Source organism: Cynoglossus semilaevis, chromosome 10 (genome assembly GCF_000523025.1).
Source record: "Cynoglossus semilaevis isolate Cse_v1.0 chromosome 10, Cse_v1.0, whole genome shotgun sequence".
NCBI lineage: Eukaryota > Metazoa > Chordata > Actinopteri > Pleuronectiformes > Cynoglossidae > Cynoglossus > Cynoglossus semilaevis.
This window is the reverse complement of record NC_024316.1, coordinates 18032648-18043928: the sequence shown is the minus strand read 5'-3', so window position 1 is coordinate 18043928 and position 11281 is coordinate 18032648. Positions and strand designations below refer to the sequence as shown.

Here is an 11281-nt window from a genome sequence, read left to right as displayed (position 1 = left end):
TGTTGTTGTTGTTTGATTTGTTGTTAAATTTTCACTTCCTCATCAACCGTCAACACAGGGGTGAACCCAAGACCTGGTACGGAGTTCCCTCTGTGGCAGCGGAACGGCTGGAGGAGGTGATGCATAAACTGACCCCAGAGCTGTTTGAGTATCAGCCTGACCTCCTGCACCAGCTGGTCACCATCATGAACCCCAACATCCTCATGTCTCATGGTGTACCGGTCAGTAACACACACACACACACACACACACACAGCAGAGAGTGTGTTGTTCAACTGGACATACACAGCAGAGAGTGTGTTGTTCAACTGAACATGTGTTTTGGTCAAAATAACTTTTTTTAACCATACATTTTCCTTTAGTTTCTTGTCAATAGTTTGTATTGTTCTTTTTGTTTTATTAATATTATAATTGACTTTATTATATGCACATGTCGTAGGTACAATTTCTTAATTAAATACATTTAAACAGAAAAGAAGACAATCTTTGCAAAATATAATTATTTACATATATTTTCAGTACATTGTGCTACATTTCTTACTTTTTTTAAATAATATTTTCAGTTCTTTAAACAGAAACTTCAACAGGAAATCTTTCTGAAAATTATCACATTTGCTTCTTGATGTACAAAACTAGCTATATATATATTTTTTAATCCCATAATCGACCCCACAATGTTTGTGATCCCACAGGTGGTGCGCACTAACCAGTGTGCGGGTGAGTTTGTCATCACCTTCCCCAGAGCCTACCACAGCGGCTTCAATCAGGGATACAACTTTGCTGAAGCTGTAAACTTCTGCACTGCAGACTGGGTAGGTCCAGTTACAGTAACCTGCAGCGTGGTCACCGTGATCCACAGCAGTGACAGTTGACAAGAACTGTCTCTGTTTCCTCTTAGCTGCCTCTGGGTCGCTCCTGCATCGAGCACTACAGGCGTCTGAGGAGGTACTGCGTCTTCTCACACGAGGAGCTCACCTGTAAAATGGCTGCCAGCCCGGAGAAACTAGATCTAAACCTGGCTGCGGCTACACACCGGGAGATGTTCATCATCGTCCAGGAGGAGAGGAAGCTGCGAAAGGCTCTTATGGAAAGGGTGAGACACAAATGCATTAAAAAAAGATTACAGTATTTTCTCTTCACTTTCTCGACCGTGTCTGGTTTTCGGATGGACGGTTCAGTCAAAGCTTGTCTTCTGCCTTCAGGGAATCACTGAAGCAGAGCGTGAGGCGTTTGAGCTGCTGCCTGATGATGAGCGACAGTGTGATAAATGTAAGACGACGTGCTTTCTCTCTGCTCTGGCCTGTTCCAAGTGTCCGGAGCGTCTGGTGTGTTTGTATCACACTCAGGATCTGTGCAACTGCCCAACTGATAAACTCTACCTCAGGTATTTACCCCGGCGTCACACAGGCTTTTCTTTTTGTCTTTTTATGTTGTGAAATTAAAATAATAAATTTTGATGATTTTCTTTTTGTTTGTTTTCATCCCTCTTTAGGTATAGATATACCCTGGATGAGTTGTTATCCATGTTACACCGATTAAAGGTCAGGTCTGAGTCTTTTGACTCATGGGCCAACAGAGTGAAAGAAGCACTTGAACAAGAAGGGAACAAAAACGGTAGGGAAATAACATGGTTTATTTGTAGGGATGTCCGATAATATCGGACAGATATTAGCATAATTATGTAGTGTCTGTAAAAGGTGTTCTCAGTTTTTCCCTCTGATAATAAAAACCCCATAACCTAATGTCTGGGTTTCCCCAAACGATGTGTGCTCTAAAAATAGTTTCGGGAACAACAGCCTAATAAAAAAAAGAAAACCACAAGATGGCAGCATTGCAGCTCTTTTTATGAATCTTTGTTAATAATCAAGGGATTGTATGATTGTAATAAAAGTGGTTTGTACAGATAAACAAATAAATATTACCAGGTGTTCAGTACTGTTTCAATTTGGAGCTAAAGTGGTTTGTACAGATAAACAAATAAGAGCCGGTGTGAAAAACTAGGGGATCTCAAAAGAGCTTTTCAAGACTGAAAATTTCCTTCACGTGCAGGAATCCATGACCTTGAAATACTGAAGTCAGAGGCAGCTGAAAAAAAGTTTCCAGACAACGAACTTCTTCGGAAGCTCAACACTGTTCTTAAAGACATAGAGCAATGCCAACAGACCAGTACTGCACTCCTCACCAACTCCATCACCAGGTGGGACAGATCACAGAGCTGATGCTTTGTCTCAAAGGTGACGTCTGCTGACAGATGTCTGTGTTTCAGTGACGGTAAGATGACGGTGGCGGAGCTGAGGACGTTGGTGGAAACGATGCTGAATCTGCCCTGTGTGATGAACCACCTGGAGGAAGTGAAGGTTTGTTTACAAATTAAATGGTGACAAGAACGCTCTTTATTTTTTACTGGAACCTCAAACGTCTCTTCAAGCTTTTATTTTGCACCACGAGTTACCTTTTTCGTCCTATGCTTTTGAAGGCGGTTCTACGGACCGTGGAGGAGTTCCAGGGCCAGGCTCAGGCAGCAGTCAGTGACAAAGCCTGGGGGAGGGAATCTCCGCCCCCTGAACTTTTGCGGACGTTGTTGGAGGAGGGCAACAAGCTCCCGGTGGTGGTTCCCGAGTGTCATCTGCTCCAGGGCCTACAGGAGCAGGGCCGCTGGCTGGAGGAGGTGAGGCGCACCCTGGGCACAGAAGGAGCTGAGAAGCAGGAGGTGACACTGGAGATGTTGAGGAGTCTGATGCAGGCAGGCTGTAATGTGGCCCAGAGCGTTTCCGTGGAGACGGCCATGGCGGAGCTCCAGGAGCTGCTCACCATCGCGGAACGCTGGGAGGAGAAAGCGCAGATCTGCCTGGAGCACAGGTACGACCAACAGAGGTTGTCCTTTCACAACCGCTCTGTCCTGAGAAAAAAAAAACTTAGATGTTTTCTTATCTTTGTGTTCCTTCAACCAGTCAAAAACATCCTCTTTCAACCCTGGAGGCGATTGTGAACGAGGCCCAGCTCATTCCAGTCAAGCTGCCCAACATTCTGTCTCTACAGAGCTGCCTGACACGTGCACGGGCCTGGGTCACAGACCTGGAGGAAATTCAGGTAAAAAAAAAAAACATTGAAAAGAAAGTTGGTTCATGTTAAATGTTTGTCCCTGAAATTTCTCCAGTTGTGATGTTTGGTTCTTAGACACCGGGAAGACCAGGTTTACAAACCATTTACTGCCTTTATACTGTTTTTTGTCTGTTATCTCCCTCAATCTTTACACTTAAAATTAAGTCCAAAATAAAGAGCACTAATACACAGTAAAGTGACTTTTCTACGTCGTTGTTCTGCCTGCTCCACCTCTGATCTCTGTATTAGACACATTTGTTTTTCAAACTGAGTTGACTTTTAATTTGAATATAAGCTGCAGCTTCCTGTTTGTTCGGTGTGACTGATGTGTGTGCTTTACACACCGTCAGTGGAGAAAACGAGCTGAGCTGGAAGGTCTTCTACACAGAACCTCATGTTGTAAAAATGTAGTTATACTTTTTTTAACAAAGGTCCATTCACTGATGTGGTTGTGGTCAGTAATGATGAAGAAAAAAAACTTACAGTATAAGTCGCTCCAAAGTATAGGTTACATCAGTGCCCTCTAGCGGCTGCCTGTGTAAAAATAACGTGAAATTATATATTTGAATATTTGTCACAAACCCAGCCAAAGGATGAAAAAAAAAAGTGACTTTTAGTCCTGATAAATACGGTAAATAGACAGAATACTTTTAATTTGAGTCATTCTAACCACCAAGCTTGTTGATAACTGGGACAAATGGAATTAAATGTTTTTCATTAGTGAAGTTACTAATGGTTTCTGATGGTTTTTCTTACAGAATGGGGAGCATTATCCCTGTCTGGACGACCTGGAAGGTCTGGTGGCCATCGGCAGGGACCTCCCTGTCCACATGGAGGAGCTCAGGCAGCTGGAGCTGCAGGTGACCAGCGCTCACTTCTGGAGGGAAAAGGCCACCAAGACCTTTCTGAAGAAGAGCAGCCAGCACAGTCTGCTGGAGGTGAGGCCACACAGAAAAGAAATATTTAAATTTAAATTAGCATTTTTCTCGCTCGTGTACAGGATGTAGAAATATAAGATAAATGAATGGAATCTTTATGAAGGCTTCATGAGAGGCTCACCTCAGTGGTTTGGTGTTTCAGGTCTTATGTCCGTGCGCAAAGAGGAGAGAGAGGAGAGATGGAACAAAGTCGTTGGATGATGTGTCTGATGACTCGGACACCAACACTCTGGGTCTGTCCGCTCAGGACCTCAGGGACCCTGCAGCTATTGTGAGTAGATGCGACCTTTTGTTTTTTATTATTATTTTTTTTTTATTTGAGGAATCCCATTGTTGACCTTGACCTGATTTGTGTCGACAACAGGTGATGGCCTTTAAAGAAGGGGAGCACCAGGAGAAGGAGGCGCTACTGAGGTTACAGCAGGTGAACCTGCGTAAACCTGACATTATCAGCAGCTGCAACGGGAGCTGGGACGACATGATGGAGACGGACACATCCAGCTGCTCGCAGGACTCTGTAAATGAGAACGGTACTGGCACACCCCCGTGCACGACCCCTCCTCAGTCGGTGTGCGTGTGCGGCGGGGAGCCTCGAGCGCCGCAGCTCCGCTGCCACCTGTGTAAAGACTGGTTCCACGGTGGCTGCGTACCGTTCCCCTCCCTGCTCCCGCCCTCTGGAACTCTAACTAACCTCCTCTGTTGGTGGGACTGGGAGTCGTGTTTCTTATGTCCGCGGTGCCAGCGGTCGCGACGCCCACGCCTGGAAACCATCCTGGCGTTGCTGGTGGCCCTGCAGCGGTTGCCGGTGCGTCTGCCGGAGGGGGAGGCGCTGCAGTGCCTCACGGAGAGAGCCATCAACTGGCAGGGTCGGGCCAAAGAGCTGCTGGAGTGCCCGGAGCTTCAGCAGGCTCTGCAGAAGCTGCAGGAACTCCAAGAAACGCTTCACAGCGAGGTGCCGAAGGAGGAGGGCGCGGACCGGAAGAGTGAGAAGAGCGCGGTCATCGTGTTGTCAGACTCTGAGGGAGAGGACGGCGTCATCGATCTGACGGACGACAACTCACCGAAAAAGAACTCCAAGCAGAGCAACGGCACTCAGGTTAACACCTTGGTCTTTGTCCTGTAGAGTTTGAAGTGTAAATTTGACCTAAAAAAAAAAAGACGACGGTCGTAGTTTTATATGTTAATTCACTTTTCACCACGTTCTCCACAGGCCTCGTGTGCAAACGGTGTCAGCAAGAACTCAAATGTTACAGGTGAGATTTGTAGATTTTTTTTTTTTTTCAAATAAGATAGAATTCACTTGGTTCTGGTTGTTTCTCACAGACCAGTTTTGTTCTCGGTTGTTCAGGTGTGGAGTCTCTGCTGCCTCTGTTGCCTCAGCTGAAGGGCCAGGTGGTGCAGCTTTCTGCAGCCACCAGCGCTCAGCTGGAGGAGCTGCAGCTGGAAGGAGATCTGCTGGAGGTCTCCTTAGACCAGACCAACATCATCAACAAAATCCTCAAGGCGTCCTCTGTTCCACCCACAGACACTCTGAACACACTCATCCAGGTAACAACAAGGAGGAGGTTTAAAATGATATAACACCTGAGTCTGAGAACCTTTTTGACCCCCCCCCCCCTCATATTTTCTCCCCCCTTAGATTGAACTCACAGAGCAGAGGCGAAACAACCGCAGCCGAACCAAAGAGTCGAAAAGGAAGAGGAAAAGCCACAGAGGGGACGGTGGGGAGGGGGAGAGAGAGAAGTCTGTGAATTCCTCAGAGTCAAAGAAAAGCTGTCCCCTCGTCCCCGGCCCCTCTCCTCACCCATCTGTCCAAACCTCTACAGAGGTGAGACTTTGTTTTACTGCAGCCTTTACCCATGAAAATGTATACATTTTTTTAGAAACGCTCTGACGGTAAATCCCTCCTCTCTCTCTCTCCTCCGACAGATCTTGTGATGCAGTCACCACTGGAGCGCTGTTGGAACTCGATGGTCAGAGGAACTGAAAGGACAGAGAATTCTGTGCCAGAAAAACCCGTGTCAAGCTGTAGGATGATGCAGGACATCCCTCCTCCACCCTTCATCCACCCTTCATCCCTTCACATCCGTCATTGATGCATCCAGACACTTAAAGAGAATTGACTCTCGTGCACTCCATCACCTCACCCTCCATCACTGAGAAGTTCTAACGATACCCCATCTTCTCCCCCGTCCTCCCTAGACATTGACCTCCACCTCCTCCACACCCATCGTCCCTGTGAACATTGTAGGACAGTGTAGGACAGATGTGGGACTTACTGTTATAAGAAACCCGTTGGTCTAGAGTTGTGTCTCTGAGGTCATTATGCTATGTTATCCCAATTGTATTAAGGTGCTGGTTTAATACCAGCGCGACAGTGTGTCAGTGTAAACAGTTCTGTATTTGGGCGCTGGAACTGTGAGAGGTGCAGCACAAAGTTCCAAAGACGGGACTTGGACAACAGCACCGAGGTTACAATTGTATTTTCAGCTTTTTGAATCTTGTGTTTGATGCCGTTCTAAGGGGACATGCATTTTGGTTAAAAAAAAAAAGAAAAAAAAAAGCATAAGTCAGTTTTGGAAAGTGTTGTAAACAGGCATTAATATTACTGGTGCTACTTTTCCCCAAAACCAACATTTTGTTCCTCTTGGTTTTGTTCACTCACCTCCAGTCGCTCCCTTGGTTCCTCCTGAGTTTACCTTGGTTTTCTCTCTTTCTACAGACTTAAAGTAACTTCACTGTAACTCACTTTGTCATAAAGAGTTTTTTTTCTCTCTCTCTCTGGGTTCAGATGATATTATTGTTATTATTGATATGGCAGGCACACAGTTGTTGGGAGTTTGTATAAACTTCTCATTTTAATGTTGCCTTTGTTTCTTTTCACTCTTGTTAGAAAAAAATAAAGTTTAGAATTGTTAAGACTTCCAGCCTGGTTTATGCTAAATGCTAAAAAAACTGGAATGTTCTAGGTACAGCTCAGTGTTACAGGAGGATGACGTTGAACACAAAAAATATATACAAAGGTCAAAATGGTGGATTTGATTAGACACACCAAACATGACTTCCTGTATTTACATTCTTAGGCTAATGCAGCTACCTCCGATAAGTAAGCTAACTCGTATTTTACGCCTTTTCTCCTATATCACGCCAAGACAGACTTAACAAATGTGTTTTAAATGCAGTATATAACCCATGGGCGCCATCGCTGGATTACAAATGTTATTATTATTATTATTATTATTATTATTGAACTTTATTCCACCGCTGGATTAATTACTGACGTGTGGCTACTACATTTCGGGTAAGTAAGGGCAGATCAATTGCCCCCGATTTATGGGTAGAACCTTGGACGTGGCATTTCAGTGAAATTTCCATCGTCTAAAATGTCAGATGTTTTTATTCCGAACTCGTTTTAACTAACTACTAATTTCATTAATTTCCCGAAGGAAACTCCCAAACTATTAATAATCTTCTATCTATTTATCTTCCGAGATTTCTATAGTTTTAGTGAGTTTGCGCATGCGTACCCCAACGCACAGAACAGAGTAGTACCGCTGGAAATCGTAGGGGGCGTCGTTGCAAACTAAAGCCTATGTAAACCCATTAACGCAGGGATTCCCAACATGCTGTGCGGGCATACCTGGTGGTGTGGAGGTGCCACTCGGGGGTGCGGGAGATTAAAAAAATAAAAATAAAAAAGTGATGGCGGTTTGGAGTGAGTTTTTTATGTAGCAGTGAAAAAAAAAGTTAAAGCAACAGCAAGGAGACAAAGACAGAAATGGCGGAACCGGGTAAAACAATTCACCAACTTATTGTCATGATTGTCTGTTCTTGTTGTGTTTGGACTCCCATTGTCGCCATTTTTGTTATTGTCCGAGAAACTGACGTCGGGCGGGAAACTAACTCTAAGGCCATAGAGTTCGGAAACTCCATACAGTTGTCGTACAACAGTTGTGATCGTACGACAGTTGTGTGCAGTGACATTTGAAACGGAAGTACGTATTTGAGAACATAAATGAGACTTACTCCATTTTCAATAACCATAGCGTTTATTTTAAAAAAGCTTCCACTGCAAAATGGTAAACACTGGACGTTACGATAAGCAACAAATGAACACAGCGTGTTTTTTTTACCCTCAATGCATTGAACACGTTCACATTTACAGTCATTTCATGCAGAAAATCCAAATAAAAACCACTCGCTGATCATAAATAATATTAGAAACCGATTTGTTGTTCTATAAAAGCTTTTTTTCTTCAAAAAAATCAATCACATTAAAAATTAAACGTAAAATTAATTGTCATTTGCAATGAATTGGTTTTATTCACAGTTGAAATAAATTACACTGCGTTGTTATCAAAACTGCAGATTCTCACGTGTATAAACAGGATTTGTAAAATGTTTTTTTTTTTGTCAAAATGTGGCCGAGTTTAAAAACTCACTGTTTGTTGATACATAATTCCCTTTTTTAATTTTTGTTTTTTAGAAAAGAAATAATGTGCTGTACAGTCTCGGCCTCAGAGGAAGACACGATCACCTCCTCCACAGACAGTTGTGCTACGACGACGACAGTGCGTTGACTGCTGTAAACAAAGGTAACAAACTGTAAACAAAGGTAACGAACAGCGATGAAAAAATGTCTCCACTACAATTACTGACACACAATGATGTTTTATGGAAACTCGCCTCTCATCTGCTGCCAACACAAACGTCTTTTCACGGCGTTTCCGACCGTTTGTTTATAATAATGTTAGTGGAACGCTGAATGGCTGGCCAGCAGATGGTGCCATTTCACAGCCACATTGCAAACGTTTTGATTAGCAAGACACATTAATGGCAATCATGTTTGTAACGGTGGATGTTTTCCTCCGTGAATGGGAAGTTTGTGCTCTTTCTTCAGCTCGGTTCATATTTATTTGTTTGTTTGTTTTGTTACATCCACTGATTCATGAAGGATGTTTTTTTTAAATGAATGCCCAGTAAACCAGACTGTTTTAGGTCATTTCATTCAAACATTTTCCAGAAAGGCATCGTTACGTTGACGGTTCCTCTGTTTTGGAAGTTCTGTGATTCCCTAGATATTTCAAAATATTCCAGGTTGGTGTGCTACCTTGAACCAGAGGTCACCGACCTTTTGTGCGTCACAGACTGGTTTCCTGTCAAACAGTATTCTCACAGACTGGATGTGAAGTTGCGGTGACAAATTTACAAAGAAATAGAAAGTGCTTAAAAGTAAAACTCACTACAAAGCGATTGGCCACATATCAATGACAGAGAGGTGAGAGTCACATGTGGTGATAAACCTGTATTTTAGGTAAGACAGCGAATGCAACTTTCTTATATTTGAAAGCCCAAATGTTGTCTTCAGCCCCCCCTGTAGGCCTCTGTTGTTGTTGGTGAAGCTCATCAAAACCTTTTATTTTGACGAGCATCTTAAGAGACTTTTGACAAATCTGGTCAGTGACACTGATAATCACTAAAAGGCAAATAATATGTGAGTTATTCTTCCCTATGACCCAGTACCAGATGACCCACGTCCCACTACTGGCCCAGTCCCCGGTGGTTGAGGACCTCTGTTTTGAATTACTATCATTAACCTGTGCTTTGTGGAACCTCTTGGTCAGGACTGTGTAGGCTCCTGTTTGGTGCTGTCTGACCTCTGACCTGACCTCTGACCTCCGTCCGGCCCACCCTCAGACGGTGGTGACCGACAACAGTGGGTTGTAGACCTTCTTCCCATCTGCAGACCTGGCACCGTGAGTCAGCAGCTCCTGAATTGTGATCCAGTTGTCCAGGATTTTCCGACTTCTCTTCTTCATGCTCCTGCGGTGGCAAAGCTCGAGGATGGAGGGGGGCTCCTGCTGGTTGACTGCCCCCTGCTGTCCACCACTGGCGCCCTGCAAACTCTCCCGTTCCCTAAGACAGTCCAGGCGGCTCTGCATCATGAACTCCCTGCGCCTCCTCTGCTCCCGGGCCTTCAGCAGCTGCTGCTTGCGCTCCTCTTTGCTCCAGTATCGGCCCATCTTCATTTCGCTGACTGCGTCGTCGTCCGTCGTCATGCCGCTGCGCTCCTCTCTGATCTTCATGGCGCGGGCCTTCAGCAGGCGGTCCCTCACAGGCCGCTTGGCCACATAACGGGAGCCGTCGCTGCGGATCTTCACCTTCCACTCCATCCGCGGGGAGGCCGGCATCACCGAGGACGACAAGGGAAGTGGATCAGAGCCCGCAGCCTGGGCCACACTTTTACATGTGCTACCCAAGCTCATTGGACTGGCATCGCCGCCACTATGAATGCTGGGAGTCTCCCTGAACCCGAACGTCTCAGATGTGGACGGAGACCTCAGCTGCATGCAGCTCAGGTAGCGAGGAGGAGGATTTGTCTCGGTGTGACGGCGGGACAGGTAAGGACTGTTTTCTGCGCTGCGTCCCCCGGACCTCTCTGCTGCTCCGTTGACTTTTGGGGTACGTCTCACCCCTCCGTCTGAGCCCCGTCGGCCTCCTCCGCCCTGGGAAAGTGACCGGACTTTAGCTCCAGGGCTGTAGGTCTTAGTGGTCTCTGCTCTTCGGCTGCTGTGGTTCAGGTTTGTCCATGGCCCGTCCCCTCTTTCTGCCCCAGGTCCTTTCTCTCTCTGCCTGGTTTGTAACGCCACTCCCTCTGAGCAGAGAGACACGTCCAGACTCTGTGTTGAGTGCGAAGGATACTGTTCACTGACCAGAGGAGTGCTCCTGCAGCTTTCTCCTCCAGTGTTGTAGGCACTGGTGCTGTCCTTGTCGGAGCGCTCCCGGTCTGGGAGCTCGTTGATGTCTGACAGCGCGTGGTGACACAAGTCCTCGCTGGCCAAGTTACCGATGCTGTCGAAGCGTCCCACGCCGCCTCCTGCTCCTCCTGCCGCCGCTCCGTTTTTCTCCTCCACAGGCCAGGCCTTCAGACATCGCTCCCTCAGCTGCTGCATCTTCTGCGCCCTCAGGATGTTGCGGCACTTGAACTCCAGGTGGCGCAGCTCCTCCTCCAGCAGGGCCAGTTCGTGCTGGGTCAGACCCTCGTTCCTGTTGACGTCCAGTGGGACGCCGTCGACCTCGTGCACGTTACTGTTCTGTTCGTAGTAACACTTGATCTCCAGCAGCTCCTTGTACCTCTCGCACTCCTCCTCCGTCAGCCCCGGCATCACCGTCCTCATGGCGTCGGCCACGTACGTCTTCTCCAGTCGCTCCAGCTGCTCCAGCCCCCCTCCACCCACGCT

General features: G+C 46.2%; 2 protein-coding genes and 1 long non-coding RNA gene across 4 annotated transcripts in view; 2 read left to right on the top strand and 1 right to left on the bottom strand.

Annotated features, from left to right (window-relative positions):
- kdm5c (lysine demethylase 5C) overlaps nt 1–6961 on the top strand; it is a 17339-nt gene extending 10378 nt beyond the window's left edge. Inside the window, exons 14-28 of the mRNA XM_025059734.1 lie at nt 693–812; nt 899–1093; nt 1203–1384; nt 1493–1614; nt 2050–2197; nt 2267–2357; nt 2477–2859; nt 2952–3090; nt 3861–4040; nt 4183–4311; nt 4405–5136; nt 5251–5293; nt 5389–5588; nt 5680–5868; nt 5970–6961. Coding sequence (XP_024915502.1) covers nt 693–812; nt 899–1093; nt 1203–1384; nt 1493–1614; nt 2050–2197; nt 2267–2357; nt 2477–2859; nt 2952–3090; nt 3861–4040; nt 4183–4311; nt 4405–5136; nt 5251–5293; nt 5389–5588; nt 5680–5868; nt 5970–5978 — 2862 coding nt within the window. The 3' untranslated portion in view covers nt 5979–6961. The remainder of the gene's footprint in view (nt 1–692; nt 813–898; nt 1094–1202; nt 1385–1492; nt 1615–2049; nt 2198–2266; nt 2358–2476; nt 2860–2951; nt 3091–3860; nt 4041–4182; nt 4312–4404; nt 5137–5250; nt 5294–5388; nt 5589–5679; nt 5869–5969) is intronic.
- Nucleotides 6962–7286: 325 nt separating this feature from the next.
- Nucleotides 7287–11281, top strand: part of LOC112487661 (uncharacterized) — a 14871-nt gene continuing 10876 nt past the window's right edge. For both annotated transcript variants that reach the window (XR_003050976.1, XR_003050975.1), the window contains exons 1-2: nt 7287–7831; nt 8527–8635. This is a non-coding gene — a long non-coding RNA (uncharacterized LOC112487661). The remainder of the gene's footprint in view (nt 7832–8526; nt 8636–11281) is intronic.
- LOC103385381 (PDZ domain-containing protein 4) overlaps nt 8630–11281 on the bottom strand; it is a 20843-nt gene continuing 18191 nt past the window's right edge. The window contains exon 9 of the mRNA XM_008319244.3: nt 8630–11134. Coding sequence (XP_008317466.1) covers nt 9734–11134 — 1401 coding nt within the window. The 3' untranslated portion in view covers nt 8630–9733. The remainder of the gene's footprint in view (nt 11135–11281) is intronic.